Source organism: Cylas formicarius, unplaced genomic scaffold (assembly GCF_029955315.1).
Source record: "Cylas formicarius isolate icCylForm1 unplaced genomic scaffold, icCylForm1.1 PGA_scaffold_6__28_contigs__length_40554024, whole genome shotgun sequence".
In the NCBI taxonomy this organism is placed as follows: domain Eukaryota; kingdom Metazoa; phylum Arthropoda; class Insecta; order Coleoptera; family Brentidae; genus Cylas; species Cylas formicarius.
Genome location: NW_026844347.1, coordinates 14,706,602 through 14,723,251, shown reverse-complemented (window position 1 = coordinate 14,723,251; position 16,650 = coordinate 14,706,602). Strand labels below are relative to the sequence as shown.

General features: G+C 36.4%; 1 protein-coding gene across 3 annotated transcripts in view; it reads left to right on the top strand.

Annotated features, from left to right (window-relative positions):
• LOC132703278 (nose resistant to fluoxetine protein 6-like) overlaps window positions 1-16,650 on the top strand; it is a 254,883-nt gene that overhangs the window by 179,147 nt on the left and 59,086 nt on the right. The window contains exon 1 of one of the 3 annotated variants that reach the window (XM_060672433.1): window positions 14,167-14,472. The exons of 1 other annotated variant lie outside the window; for it this stretch is intronic. In XM_060672433.1, the coding sequence (XP_060528416.1) occupies window positions 14,250-14,472 (223 nt within the window). In that variant the 5' untranslated portion in view covers window positions 14,167-14,249. Of the gene's footprint in view, window positions 1-14,166; window positions 14,473-16,650 lie in introns of those variants that run through there. One more of the 3 variants, XM_060672431.1, reaches the window with a different exon arrangement.

Here is a 16,650-nt window from a genome sequence, read left to right as displayed (position 1 = left end):
ACACAAGTTGAAATTGACAAACATTGGTTAAAACACGAATCAAAAAGTGCACTGCAGGTACTCTTGTACAGAATAAAATGCCTTCTGGATAACCAATCGTGTCACCCCAGCCTGATCGCAGCCCGAAATCCGTCTCATCCCAGATGGTAATTTATTAAAAAGTTTTATAGGAAGGACGATTGAGCTATTTGCTATCGAACGTAATTTATGTTTTGGAATATCTAGGTTATAATACTTTCTGAATTAGTTGCACTGGTTGCACGCGTACATATATACTCATAATAATTAGATTTATGCATCTTTACTGAATTCAATATGTATAGACTGGCAAATGTCAAAATTTGGTTTCAATAAATATATTTCTGCAGGAATAATGTTTCGGTTTAAAATGTATTGTACGAATAATGTTTTCTTGGAACACAAATATTTTATCGGGAGCAATTACCCCAAGCAATAATAGCATTATTTAAACAGGAATGAATATACGAATAATAATATAGCAAACAATAGTAAATAATAAAACAATTCTACCCATGAAAAATCCGAGAATCTATAAAAATCGATAAGCAATGAAATTATCTTAACCGTGACTCACCAATATGGGAATTAATCCAGTTTCAGTTTCAGCGAAGCTCCGAAGAAGCCGACAGGACACGGAGGAATCCAGAAGACTTGTAACACACCAAAGTTTTTATTGACACGTAAATTACATCGCTCAATAGTGTATTATGCAACAAGTGCGGTAAACGGCATTTGACTCACGAGTTTTTAATAAACGAGTGAATTATAGTATATTATGCAACAAGTGCGGTAAACGACAGTTGACTCACGAGTTTATGTGACACGAGGGGAGCGAGTTTTTAATAAACGAGTGACTTAAAAAGTTTATCGAACGTGTTGCACATTGTACTTTTTCTACGGCCGTTGATTTTGGGTGCATTTTCGCAAAGCAACACTGACATGATCGTCAGAATTGACAAACGTCAAAATTCAAAGCGTGGAAAATATCTCCGAAAACATCCCATTGCTCCCAAACCCGTGCGGTAAAATCCCGGAATTATCTGAAGTGACTCGGATCCTTAGGAAATGAAACTGACGTGGTAAAGTGACGCTTCCTGCACGCTAAATCGGTGTGTAATTAGGTACGGACGGGAGTAAAAAAAATACTATAATCGACCCTTCTTCTAAGTTGCCAAATAACAAAACAGTGTGTGGATAATTTTTTGAGAATATGATCCACCTGATGAGACCAAGAAAGACCAGGTTCGAAAAAAATTTAAAGAAATTTCGCAACCCGTCGCTCCTCGTTAGTTTTATTATTACACTTAACTAAGATGCTCTTATCTATGCATATAAATCACTTGAGCATTTAAAGCATTTAATGAAAGCGTATTAAAGATGTTGTCAATTACAGACTTGTGATTATGAGAAATTCGCGTATATTCAAATATTGTTTTCTTCAAACCAAAGGATGTAAACAGATTCACAAGTGCTGCCACTGTCTAGACTGAGAATCATTAAAAATCATGTTAAAATCACCACAGAAAAAAGATGCTGTGTTTGGGTTTAAACAGTTTAGAAGGAGTAGATTTAAATAATCCAGAAACATATCGAAATCACCTGATGATGAGCGATATAAACAACATATTAATAATCTAATGTTTACAGAGTCAGAAAATACGTCACATACCTACTAATTTGTGTTCGGTTACGCAACAAATTTGTGTATAAATTTGTTGGTACCAATCTGTAATTCCAAGATCACTCTGGTTCCCCGAATCCGAAGTAAATTGACCGTAATCATGCCCTGACTTACCCCAAATTTCCTTGTGGAGGATGTGCTGGGTTGAAAGGAATGCGCTGCACGGTTCTACCGGAGGGTTCGACTCTTGAGGGTGTTGCACACTGCTTTTCAAAACAGGTGTTCAAATTTCCGACTCGCAAAGCGCAATTCTCGATTCCGGCACGGCCGCTCGCGAAGTGCCGGAGGCAGGTAAAAATGAAGTAACAAAAAATGTATATATAAAAGAAGGAAAGGTTTCCCGGGAATAAAGGAGGGAGAACAAGACGGAGTATACAGTTGTCAAGGCATGTATATACGCACAAAATAATAATAATTAAACTATATCCCGAAACCCAAAGCACTTCCTAAAGTGAATGAATACCACCCAACGTAAACAAAAAAATCATTCGTAAAGTTAAATAAAAGTAATATAAAAAAAAGAAAAAGAAATACAAAGTAAATGGAGACAGAACATTCCGCCCTCCCTGAAAATACCTGAGGGATCGGAAGGTTATTTTCTGAATCAGATCGCTAGAGGAAGAGGGCAAAGCTTAACTAGGGGTCGCTTAATCAAACCCTTTGCCGTCCTTACGGTAGCTACTCTTGCAATATTATCTGCACCGGGATGCAGTTCTACTATGCGACCTAGTGCCCATTTTAATGGAGAAGTCTGTTCGTCTTTGATTAAGACCATAGTATTGGAGTCAACGGACGCATTGTGGTCGTTCCACTTTGCCCGTTGTTGCAGTGTATGTAGATAGTCTTTGTGCCACCGACGCCAAAAGTCGCGATGCAATCTTTGCAAAAGTTGCCATCTAGATAACAAGTTCAATTTTAACTGACTTGTATCGGGATTTGGAATAACCGACAGAGGCTCTAAGGATAAAAAATGGCCCGGCGTCAACACGGTCAAATCGCTTGGGTCCGTGCTAACGGGACATAAGGGTCTAGAGTTCAAGATAGCTTCGACTTGAGTCGTGCAAGTGTAAAACTCCTCAAAGGTAAGAATTTGTTCGCCGATAACACGCAGTAAATGTGTTTTCGCCGACTTAATGTTACTTTCCCATAGGCCCCCCATATGGGGTGCAGAAGGAGGGTTGAAATGCCATCGGATTGACTCGTGTATAGCTACGTGAGCATAGATTTCTTTAAGATGTTTTGAGGCGGCAACAAAATTAGTGCCGTTGTCCGAGCAAACGTTACTGACGCGGCTACGCCGAGCTATGAAACGTCGAAATGCGGCTAAAAAAGTATCGGCCGATAAATCGGAGACAATTTCCAAGTGCACTGCTTTAGTGCAGCAGCAAATAAATAGTACGACGTAGGCTTTAAGTCTCTTGGCGCCGCGTAAGCGATTCATGGTAATAGGAAAACTTCCCGTTAGATCAACACCCACGTTTTCAAAAGCTTTGGCTTGTGAAACCCGAAATTTTGGCAAGTTTCCCAGAAGGGGCTGAAAAGGCGTCGGGTGCGTACGCCAGCAAGTGATACGACGCGAAATTATTTTGCGTATAAGTTTCTTAGCCCCACATATCCAGTAATTTTGGAAAAGTAGAAAGAGTGTGGTTTGTACGCCGGTATGCATATATTTCTCGTGCAAATCCTTAATAAGTAAATCTGTAAACCGAGAATTTCTGGGTAAGAGTATCGGATATTTTTTATCGTAGTCTAGTTCTGAATTACATAGACGTCCGCCAACACGACAAATATCATTTTGATCTAAGAACGGATTGAGCTTCCTGAAAACTTTAGGTAGGCGTTTACCTTTTTTGAGGAGTGAAATTTCGTTAGCAAAATAGCTCTGTTGAATATGTTTAACAAGGGTGTTAGTTGCGCTTTGTAATTCGAAAAAGAGTAGCCATGAAGGAGCAGTAAGAACCTTTGGTTCGTAAAATGTTTTGGAACGAATATTATGTATAAATCTTAGAACGTAGCCTAAAACCCGAATAAGTTTTCTAGCATTAGAGATGTTGTTTAACATAGTGTCTAAAAAGTGTGGTGTTATCGTCGACGTGAGTACAATTCTGCGCTCTTCTTCGAAAGCTTCGGAAGGGGTTTCGATTTTAATTTTAGTAAATTCCCACAATTCTTGCGAAGTGCGAAGAAATGCGGGTCCCTGCCACCAAAGCGTACATTGTATTAAATCCGAGGGAAGTAAACCACGTGACCCGGGATCCGCGGCGTTGAATTGGGACGGAACGTGGTTCCACTCGCAAGCCGCAATTTTTTCTTGAACATAAGTCACCCGGTTGGCCACGAAAGTTTTCCACCCGAAAGAAGCACTTTTTATCCACGAAAGGGCGACGGTACTATCCGTAAAGGCGATGACGTTTTGGAAAATTATCTTGTTAGCAAAGGAGCGTTGTACAAAATGCATTAATTTGGCAAGTAAGACCGCAGAACAAAGTTCTAATCTTGGAATCCTGGTTCGAAACGCGAAAAAATATAGTGGCGCACATGCCTCGCTCAGACGCGTCGCAGAAGCCCACAATCTGACAAAAAATGGAATTCGAAAGAAAATACCCCGTTCGAAAGGAACGGGGTATTTTAAAATCCGAAAACAAATTAAGTTCGCTGACGAATGTTTTCCATTTTAAAATAATGTCCGCGGGTGCAAGCTCATCCCAATCCAATTTTAATTGCCACAAGTATTGAATTAGAGTTTTTGCCAGAAATGTGACCGGGGTAAGCATACCTAGTGGATCATAACATCTAGCAAGTGTACTAAGTAAATTTCTTTTGGTGCATAATTTAGAAGTGCAAGTAAAAGAGTAAAAAAAAAGGTCTGTTTGCGGATCCCACCGCAAACCTAGTATTTTTAACGGAGTATCATTCTCCAAATCGAGGGAAAAGTCGCGAATCCGTATGTGGGTTTCTGGTAAATCCGCGAGTAATTTAGGTTCATTGGAAGCCCATTTTTTAAGTTCGAAACCTCCCCGACGGAGCAGTTCTATCAGCTGGTTTTTCATAAGCGAAAGTTGCTCTAAATCTGGACAAGAAACCGCACAATCATCTATATAAACCGACTCTTTTAGAATCTTAGAAGCGAGGGGTAGGTCGTGATAATCATCAGCTAATTGTAACAGTGTTCGAATCGCCAAGAATGGAGAGCAATTTATCCCAAAAGTTACGGTTTGTAATTCGTAATCGGACACTGGATCCTCGGGATTAAAACGCCATAAGATTCTTGGGTATTTCCTTTGACTTGATTCAACATTTATCATGTGATACATTTTTGAAATGTCAGTGACGAAACAATATTTATGTAGTCGAAAATTAAGCAGAATGGTTACCAAATCGCGTTGTAACTTAGGACCGGCGTATAACACCTGATTTAGACTTGGCTTATTGGTTGCATGGCTTGACGCATCGAATACAATCCGTACGGGAGTACTTCGAGAATCTTCTTTTATAACCGCGTGATGCCCGATATAAAAATATTCGTGCAAATGTTCATCGCTGGGGCGCGAAACCGGACGCATATGGCCCATGGCTAAATATTCCTCCATGATCTCGGAATAGGTATGGTATAAGTCTTTGTTACGTAGCAACCGGTTTTCTAAAGAGTAAAACCGCTTAAGGGTGAGAGCTCGGGTGTCTCCAAAATCCGGAGATGTGATTCGGAATGGCAAAGAAACTGTATATCTACCGTTCGTATCGCGGGTAGTTGTATCTGCATAGTATTTTTCGCAATAAATATCTGAAGGTGGCTTTTGAAGCACATTGGGAATTTCCTCGGTTTCCCAGAATTTTTGTAGGGCATTATTTAGGTCGATATTTGACACCGTAGTAAAATACGCGGATATGGTTTTAGAATTGGATGGGCCGGCATCCAAAGGCATTTTACCGATTAAGGTCCAACCGAAAACTGTATTTAAGCAAGTAGGGACATTGGGTCCAAAGTAAAGACGACCGTCCTGTATAAGAGATCCATAAATTTCAGCACCAATAAGAAGTTGTACTTCGGATTGAGTATACCATTGAGGATCAGCGAGCTTTAGTCCTTTTAAAAATTCCAAAGAATTTGGATCAAACGACATGTTTGGCATTTTGTTACAAATTTGATCGACTACAACAGTTTCTACATGAAACGTGTGTGATTTGGTGGCAAGTGGCGCAATTTCGCAATGTACCGCGCTGTATGCGGACATACTCATACTTTCTAAGCCGTTAATACTTATTGAAATATTGTATTTAGAAAGACCCAGCATTGTAGCGCACCTTTTTGTAAGAAATGAGGTTTGAGCACCCGAATCTAGAATAGCGCGAATTGGATGCCAATTCCCATGAACGTCACGAATATGTAATAACGCGGTCGAAAGCAGGATATCGTGATCATTTAGAGCTATGCCGACAGTGAAATTTCTGTGTGGAGTCAGTTCGTCTGATTCTTGCATACTCCGAGATTCCGAAACTGGTGATACGGGGGGAGGGGAAGGGTTGTCTTTTAAACATAAAAGGCTATGATGCTTGTAACCGCAATGTCTGCATCTTTTCTGTGAAGAACATTGGGCCACGACATGTAAGTTTGCCAAGCAATTAGTGCAACCTTTGTTATTTTTAATGAAATTAACGCGTTCGTGCACCGGTTGAGCCAAAAAGGCATCGCATCTGTATATCAAATGACCTTTCTTGCACCAAAAACATGTGTTCTGTTTTAACGATAAAGGTCGTTGACTTTTATTTGTAAAAAAGGCGTTAGTATGTTTACGAGGGGATCGCGTAAAGTTCGAATGATTGGATTTCGGCGGAACGTTTTGTTTTAGAGATAACTCGAGCGACTCTAACGCGGTGCAGTGCTGCTCAAGAAAATTATAAATGTCACCGTATGTGGGCATTTCATTAGATGAATGCTTTTGTTCAAACAGTTTACGCGTGGCTGGATCTAAGCGGTCCAGTAAAATATTTGCCATAATAAAACACCACTGCGACGTCACGTAACCCATGTTTTGTAAACAGTCTAAGTTATCTTTAAATGTATCTAAGAGCCTACGGAGGCTAATGACGTCATCACTCGGAAGGCGCGGAGAATGTTCTATAGCTTTCCAATAAGAAACAGCACGCAAGCGTTTATTGTCATATCTATTTATTAACGCGGCATAGGCCGTAGTATAATTCTCACCAAATATTTTAATATTTTTTATTAAATTTAAAGCCGGCCCCTTTAAGACAGTACGCAGATATTTAAACTTTTCAATATCGGAACATCCCCGTGAATGTATTATCGCGTTATATATTTCAATGAATGAGGGAAACTCCTCGATGTCTCCGGAAAAACTAGGGACGTTTAGTTTGGGCAAAGAATATTTTTGTTCTGGTACAATTATAGTTTGATTGTGTTTCCTGCTTTGGGTTAAATCAACAGTTTCTGTTTCGAATAAATCAAAATAAGTGGACTCGATTTCTACGCATCTCGTTAAGAAATTGGTTTGAATGTTATGCTCCTCCGCAAGAGCCTCGGAATCGTCTGCAAGTAGAGAGATTACCGCAAGGTGATGTTTTTCAAAATTCTTGCTACATGAATCCAACTTTTTAAAATTAATTTTAAATTTGGAGTGGGAGGCAGGGTTCGTTTTGGCATGATTAGCAGAGGATTCGATCAGGTCCAACTGATTAAGCACGGTTTGACGCAGGGCTTGAGCGCACGCAATTTTTCTTTCTTTCTCACCTGCAGGAGGCATGGTAGAAGTAGTAGGATTGTGATTCGTAAAGAGCGAAACAAATACCAAATTTATTAGGTACTTATGGAAGCGCACCCGTATTCTACACTCAACGGTCGCGTTTGGGATGGCTTCCAACAACAAGTCTAATGTTTATGGATTCGTAAAAAAAATAATAATAATGGTATTGAGAATTCAAAGTAAATGATTGAATTTGGCAGGCACCGTATTGACCGGCAGGTGAGACAAAAAAAAAGGGATTTCGCCGGAGCGAGTTCGCGATTATTTTTTGTCGTCTTTGGAACGAGAAAGACAACCTACATACACGTGCAAATAGCAGAAATCAAGGTGTATTTTTTGATTTAGAATCGGTCGTTTCTCAATTTGTATATTGAGAGTTTATGACACCATTTTCTAGGGGGCATACGAAGGCATAGTAGTATATTGAAGAAATAAGTAATAACCTAGGATGTGCTTTGGAAAAGTAAAATGAATAAAAGGAAAAATATTCTTGAGTAAATAAGCGGTTATGCAATGTCTCAAGAGTAAGGATTCGGCTCACAGAGAATCCGGCTCGAAGGACCAATAATTTGTGTTCGGTTACGCAACAAATTTGTGTATAAATTTGTTGGTACCAATCTGTAATTCCAAGATCACTCTGGTTCCCCGAATCCGAAGTAAATTGACCGTAATCATGCCCTGACTTACCCCAAATTTCCTTGTGGAGGATGTGCTGGGTTGAAAGGAATGCGCTGCACGGTTCTACCGGAGGGTTCGACTCTTGAGGGTGTTGCACACTGCTTTTCAAAACAGGTGTTCAAATTTCCGACTCGCAAAGCGCAATTCTCGATTCCGGCACGGCCGCTCGCGAAGTGCCGGAGGCAGGTAAAAATGGAGTAACAAAAAATGTATATATAAAAGAAGGAAAGGTTTCCCGGGAATAAAGGAGGGAGAACAAGACGGAGTATACAGTTGTCAAGGCATGTATATACGCACAAAATAATAATAATTAAACTATATCCCGAAACCCAAAGCACTTCCTAAAGTGAATGAATACCACCCAACGTAAACAAAAAAATCATTCGTAAAGTTAAATAAAAGTAAGATAAAAAAAAGAAAAAGAAATACAAAGTAAATGGAGACAGAACACCTACATTTAAAATAAGCACATCTTTTACCTTGAAGTTCAATCCCTCTTAAACAAAGATTGCAACTCCTTCACCATTGAGTTCAGAACGAGAAGCGGAATTAGCAAGCTTATAGGGCTGCACGTTAATTAATGATAATTCCTCCGAATCGCACCATGTCTCACTCACACAAATCACTTTTGCAAGGCTTATTGAATATAATAACAATTCGAACTGATCAGACTTATTCTTCAAACTTCTGACATTTTTGTGAGTAACGGATATTTCTTCCAATGTAAAATCAATTGACAGAGTATTTACGTAGGTGGCTGAGTTGAGGCTCCGGTTTGGAAATTTATTTCATTGTCCCGTACTGAAGCCACACTTGCGGACATAGTTCTAGGGAATATATACCTATTTACACAGGCGCCTAGGGGCCACAATTGGGGACTGTAAACTTCCCTAACATTTATAATTGGAAACGAAACAATAAAGGAACTACCCCTTTCTGTTCTGTTTAAATCTGAACAGTTAAATTTAATATGTGGAGCAGTATATTTAAAAAAATAACCGTGATTGTGTTCGGCAACTGCTAATAATTTTATTTGTCTTCTTCTTTGAGCCTAATTGATAATTTTTCTCCGGTCTTCCCGATGAGTTCTTTGTTGCATATGCAGTGAATGCTCTAATCTACTGATATCTCAAACGGAATTTCGTCCTTGATGGATCGAAAATGTTGAGTGATTTTTTGGATAAGTGGTAACTGTTATTTCAACTTTATATTTTTAAAGAACTTTTATTGTCGTCAGCGATGTTTTGAATGTAAGGAACAGTGGCATGTGTAAGGTTGCTTTCGGACTAATGAGATAGAACGTTTACTATCTTTAATGTGAATATTATTAGAGAGAAGAGCAGATGTAAGTGTAATACTAGGTGAAGAAAATGTGGTACATATTCCTGATCATGAGGGCAAATAATAAAAGCAGCGTTTCCATAATTTTTTGTTTTAGATGGAAGATGTCGAGCGCATTCTTCTCAAAATATATTCGCACTGATAGCTGTGCCCGACGTTTATTTAAAAATTTGACCGTTATAAGAAAAATATGTTCATAAGCATTTGTCGATTAATATAAGAATGTTTTGTTCCAAATTCTGGGATTTTAATATATCTGAAATAATGTTGATACAGAAGAAGCCTCAATAACAGATTTAAGGTTGCAATTGCACTAATGAAATGGGATATTTTTTAAGTTGACGATATGATCCGTCTGTAAGAATATCTTCAATCTTTCCATTCATATGTGTTCATGACGACCGTAGCATTTCTTTTATCTGCTTTTAGAATTATGCTGTCGGGATTAGATTTTAGACATTTTAGAGCAATGTGTTCAGACTTTGGAATACTAGATTTAGGAAGTTTCGATTTTTTAAGGGTTGTTGCTAATATATAATAATATAATAATTTCCTCTTTTGGGATTATGCGAGGGGCAAGGACGAAGTTGGAACCTTTTGCAAGGACTTATATGCAATGATAGATTTATCACAGTGTTTAGTAGTTGAGAAGAGTTTGATGGTTTCACTAGTATTGACGTTAGTTTTTCAAATTTTTTAATGTGATTCTGGACAGAAGATAAACGAAGTTGTTCAGCTTTGTTATAAATCATGTTTGAAAGGGAATTGAACTCGTATGGAAACAAGATGAAAGCAATTTCAAGATGCAGTGGTATAATGAATTCTTTCTCGAAGTTAAGCAAACATAAATGGGCGAAGAATTTTATAAGCGGATGATGGGACATTGAAAAAAAATAGGCTTAATGTTACGGTTTCTACAACGTAACAAAAAATTCTGTGTGCAGAGTAATCTTATCATTTTCATTCGATGATCGTCTAACTTTCTGCTTTTGTTTTTGTTATCTTCTGCATAAAGGCTTGTTTGTTTTTCAAAGAAACTTTCACGGGCTACTGTAACACTATTTGCACCACATTAGAGACACTAAGTGTTCCATCCTGGATTAAACTCAACTACAACCTTCCAAATTCAATGAGACCGACAGAAATCCCATAATTGCCAATGTTGTCCTTTCTTACATTCAAAACACCACTGACTACATATCAAAGTTTCTTAGAAAATATAGCGATCCGTCAAGGACAAAATTCCGTTTGAGATACCCATATAGCTACTAGACATACAGAGACCCTGCCTATGCTAATAGTACAGGAACTCGCGAAGTAAGTATGTAACCAAATTTTTAGGTTTGTGCAATATGCGCATGCGCGATATTCGAAATTTCGTTTTTAACCAATGGCAGCTCTAATTGCATTTTCTAACGTTCGACCCGTAAGGACTTTCGGCTTCCAACAACCAACATGGCTACTGGCAGGCCGTTAATTTTTTGATGCTGCATTTTTTCTCAAAATATGTCGAAATCCCATTTTCAGGCAAAAAAGGAGAGTTAATATTATGATGAATTGCAGCACACAGATCGGCGTTGTAGGTATTCTGTATTTTAGCATTTTGGTTCTTTAAGCGCTATAGACACGATACCAGCTAATTTTTCCCGAATTTTATAAACTTATTGGTTTAACCTCTATTGAAGATGTAAATAAAGTCAAATTCACAAAATGTGACTCCAAAACAAGCACCTCGTATAGACAGAACGCTCATTCTTTCATTGTAAGTCTAGTAATTGCAGAAAGTTTCGCCTCACAAATATATAATTATCAAAAGTACCAATGGACAATTTCGTTAAAAAACGGTACGTATTGGAAAATGTAACCAAGAAAATTAAAAACTAGTATAAGACAAATCAATAAACAATTAGCCCTAAATGTTACAGAATTAACAATACCAAACCCTAAAAAATGTCGTTTATTGTATTAAAATTTAAAAAAACATTTTGCTAGTAAAAATTGCATGGTGGCAACGGCAAAAAATTCCCCGTTAAAAATATTTAACAACATATATTATATGCTAAAAATGCATGTAGAAATTGCATTGTTTCTAGCTGGCTTTAGATACTAGTATCAATACACACAATAATTAAGCTATACATACTTATTGTAATTTGGATTAAAATATAAATAACCAAAAATTACTTTTCCAAAAATTCTAGGGATTTTTTAAAAGTGTAAGCTGACATAAAACATTCTAAAAGGAAGATGTCCTATTATGATTTTTTTCCAGATGCACACTCCAGACTAGTTTTGTAGACAAGATTGTTTATGTCACAACTACGACGTACCTTTAATTATAATATCATTTTATATAGTGTTTTATTAACTCGTTTTGGTTAGTATAAATAAATACATGAATTATTTAATAAGGCTTTTATTGAAAAGAATAAAGTATATTGTTGCTTATAAACATAATAGGAAATTAAATATAAATCTATGCTGCATTTTTTAAGAGCATAATGACATTTATTCATTTGCACAATGGCGTCCGATATAAGATGCTTCAGTATTACTCTTTTCAAGGAACTTTTATATTACTTGATTTGAGAGGATCACCACTTTTAAAAATTGCAGAAAAGAAGATGAAGGAAATATAACAATATTTTAGACCGACAAAAAAATATTTGTGAGGAATGTGGAATTATTTGATAAATTTTATCAATCGGGTTAAAAAAAAAAGGTACCATTTGGCACTCTAAATATGGGTTGTTTACCATCGGCAAATAGAATGACCAGAAAACAAATAACCCGAATTATAACTCATCACAATATCTACCTAAAAGACTTTATAACTACTTTATCAAAAGGTTACCACCTCTTCTGCAGCTTAAAAGAGTAATGTGGCCCCCACATATGGATGCTCTTCTAAAGCTGTCAGCCTCACTGGCAGCTCCATTTTTGACTAAGCCTGTTATGCATTGTTTTCATACGATTTCATCTTTTGAGAAACAAAAAATAAAATGTAAATTGAATGACACTACCTGGACAAGTGATTAAGAAAACAAAACTAGGACATATGCAAGTCTACAAAAAAAAATGGGATAGAGAACATAGATCGGTCCCATAACTTGTCCAGAAACTTATACTAAATGGTTATTCACATGAGGTGATACTTACAAGGCAAGGACATAGCTTACTCTCGAGCTAAGCTAGAGTTGGAAAAATAGTCGAAGACTTCTCAACATATTTATACATTTTTCCTACTGTCCCAAAAATCCAACAAGCAGATTTACAAAAATTATTTATTGATAGAACTGTTTGCATTTAATCAGTGTCCAATTTTTGTGTGTATGTACGGCAGTATTCACTTACTTCCCTAAGGAGGTAGGTGACCTAAAAATGAAGTATTCCAAAATTTTGAATAGTTGCCTAGAATTCCTGGGAATTCTCAAAGATTTCCTGTAATGCCCTAAGACTTCCCAAAAATATCCTACAGATTTATTGTTTAAATTCTTCCTGTTGGAGCTGAACTAATTCTGGTAATTCCCCACTTTCCGCGGTAATAGTTTCAGTAATTTTTGACCAACCGAAAGGTAATTTCGTTTTCATTAAGCCTGATGACAAACGAAAACTTTGTCACATTGAGGTTTACAATGAGTTTTTCTTGTGATTGTTCTAGTAAAAACTGCAGGCTAACTGTTTTCTTTTACTCGGGTTTATTTAAGATCCTATTAGGTCCTTTCCCACGCTTGTAACTTCGTGAGTGTGAGGGAGTCCTATAGAAACAACTTTTAAATTGTTTAAATTACCTGTATATAAGCACATTCTTTTCCTTACAGTTTTGACCACAAACACAACAAGTTTTTCAAAAAAAAATGCGGAAAAGGTACGGTATCACAACCACCAAAATTGCAAACAACAATGCCGCAAACTGTTAGTATTCACTGGCAATAACAATTTCTAGCTCGGCGTTGCCACTGATGTACGGATTTCAGAGACTGATTTTGCGTCCTTATGAAAATTAATCAAATTTTTCAGAAGAATTACGGCAATGTGACAACTCAGTTAGTTGGGGGTGACGCAGGCGCAACAGATCTGTATGAAAATATCATAGCCACCTGTAGCCACTATATTATCTTATCTATCAGCATAACGTCAGCAAGTTCGATTCAACATCAACCGACGCAGGAGGAATCCAGAAGTTTTCTAAATAGTGTTATATACTTTACTGTAGAATTTAAATTAAATTACACATACGCTATTAGATTGATCATATTGTAAAAATCTTCATTTCCATAATACAGTAATTTATGGAAGACAGAAATGAACTTTTAATAGTTTTATATATTGAACGAAATTATGAAAAATTATGTAATTTACTATGTATCTATTTAGATGACGAAAATTTTAGGGTGTGTATCTTAAATGCGACATAATGTCGAAATTAATTGCCTTTTGTTGCTTACTTTCCTGTTATGTTAAATCTATGTTGTATAATCATAACGCTGTACCTTATTTTCATAAATGTCACTGTTTGCAATTTTTTTTTCCTAGATGCAGCTGCTTCACAAATATTTCTTTGCTCTCCCTTTTTGATTATCTAAGTAATGTAACGTCGAAACTCGATACTATAAGTGTGCAGAATGTATTACTTTAGAAGCAACCTTTTGTCTATTAAACAAGGAACCCATGAATCGCCCAGTAAATATGAAGCAGTCCTTTCAAATGGGAAATAATATATAAAAGCAACGGAAGGCCGATTGCGTCTTTACAACGACTAGACCATGAAGTCGAACTTATTAAATCTCCTAGTGGTCGCACTTTCCTTTAGCGTAAACGAGGCAGCATTTTCGGGGAATTGGTTTGACGCGTTATCGGAAAATCTCACCGTCAAAAGTGCCTTAGAAATTTACGTGCCCACGACAAATTCGGCAAACGCAAAATGTCGGAATCACAGTTTGTTCTACGCCGAGGAGTTCAAAAAGTTGAAACTGTGGGCTACCGAAAGTAAGTTTTTTTTGTTATATACTTACCTAAACTAATCCTCAAATTGCCAAAAATGCGATTCAGAGCAGCATGTTTAATTTGCTTTGCTGACAAGTTTGATGGGTTTGCCTGATTAGAATTACTTACCATTTCACCTATTTTTTGAAATAGTATCTTAATCCACATTTGGCATTAAGTACAGTGTGTCCCACTTATGCACCCTAGTTTCGAATTTGATATTTTTTCCTGGATAGATGTTTCAACAATAGACTAAAAGGTAGTTTTGCTTATTGCTTCAATATAAAGTCATAGCCAACTACATCTATTTAACAAGAGAGAGAGAGAGAGAGAGAGAGAGAGAGAGAGAGAGAGAGACCAGAGAAGTACTATAAGGGGTTTTTTAAGGAATAAATTCGCAACCATTTCTATTTAGGACTTCTTAGAACTCAACTATACCAATCTCATTCAAGTTTTAATACAGAGTGTTTGAAATATCACTTTCTTGCTTAAACCTATACACCCTTGTAATCTTTGTTTACGGTTTGATTTTAATATTTTTTTGGATATATGTCAAAAATGTAATAAAACCACATATTGCTACGGTAAAAATTGATGCATCGCGGGCGCCTGTGATATTTTTATAGATTTTTGCGAATGCGTAACCCCCTATTTGCTGAGTTGCTACATTTCTGTAATTGATTAATTTTTATAAGACCGCGACATCAATCTCTGAAATCCGTACATAATTGTTAACTACGAACTAAGTAATTACTATTGTCGCATATGTGCATAGTGCCATAGTTGTTTTCATTTACTATACCCACAAACTTCCATAATTTGTGCTTTCAATGCTTTGTTCTTTCACGAAATTACAGCAAAAGCGGCAAATATGAGGACCTAATAGGATATTAGACGAACAGTGATACCTAAATATTTGACATTTAACAAACTGGATATTTATTAACATGTCAATTTACTAAACAGAATTCCCTACATTTATATAAAAATAAATAAGAACTAAACGTTCAGATTTTCACGAAATTATATATTTTGACATGACAATTGTTTCGACAACACCGTGTCTTTATCAAACGTAATATTTCCAAATTACCTGCTACTATATATACCGAAAAATGACCATAAAACCTTAATTAATGTTGTTGCGAGAATTTAAGTTCAATAAAGGAGAGGTTTTTAAATCTAATTGATCGTTAAGCAATACATTTGAATGTCTCATTTTGTTAATCTCCATGGCTTCCAATAAATTTAATTTTCTACTTTTTGTGGCTGTATGTAAAATATCAAAATTGTCGTCAAAAATGTGTTGTTCTGTGTTTAAGTGTGTAGCATAATTGGAATCTAGATTATTGTTTTTAAACGCTCTTTTATGTTCGTTAATGCGTTTCTTGAAGGATCTACCTGTTTGTCCAATATAAATTTTAAGACAAGATCCGCATTTTAACCTGATTTTTGGGATTTTGGACATTTTGTTTTATTGTTTTTTAAATATTTTCCTATTGTGTTGTTAGTCCTGAAAGCTATTTTTAAACCACATTTTGACAAATGTTTTGAAACTTTTTCACTAGGTTCTCCTGTGTATGTAATTGTTTTAAATTGTTCGTGTTCTGTATTAGGTTTCGGATAAATAGAATTTACTGTTGTCTGTATTTGTTTTTTATTTATAATTTTATATATAATGGACGGATTGTAGCCGTTGTTCAGTACAATTTATTTAATGATATTAAGTTCTTTGTAATTTTTTGTTGAGAGTGGCGTATTAAGAAGTCTGTGTATAAAAGAGTTAAATGCAGCCATTTTGTGTGTATAAGGGTGATTTGAGCTGTTATGTATGACTGTGTCCGTGTGTGAAGGTTTATGATAAATGGAAAAATCTAATTTGTTTTGCGTTTTCGTAATAGTTAAGTCTAAAAAATTAATAGTTATCCTGTTCAATCTCGATAGTGAATTTTATACGATTATCTATTGAGTTAATGTAATTTAAAAAAGAATTCAATTGTCTGTCCGTTCCAACAAAGCACGCAAAGACGTCATCCACATATCTATACCACAATAAAAAAACTTTTACTTAAAGGATGTTCTAGTATGATATTTTCCAAATTATCCGTAAAAACCTCTGCTAACAAAGGACTAAGTGGGTTTCCCATAATCAAACCTTCTTTAGGGATATAAATCTGTCCA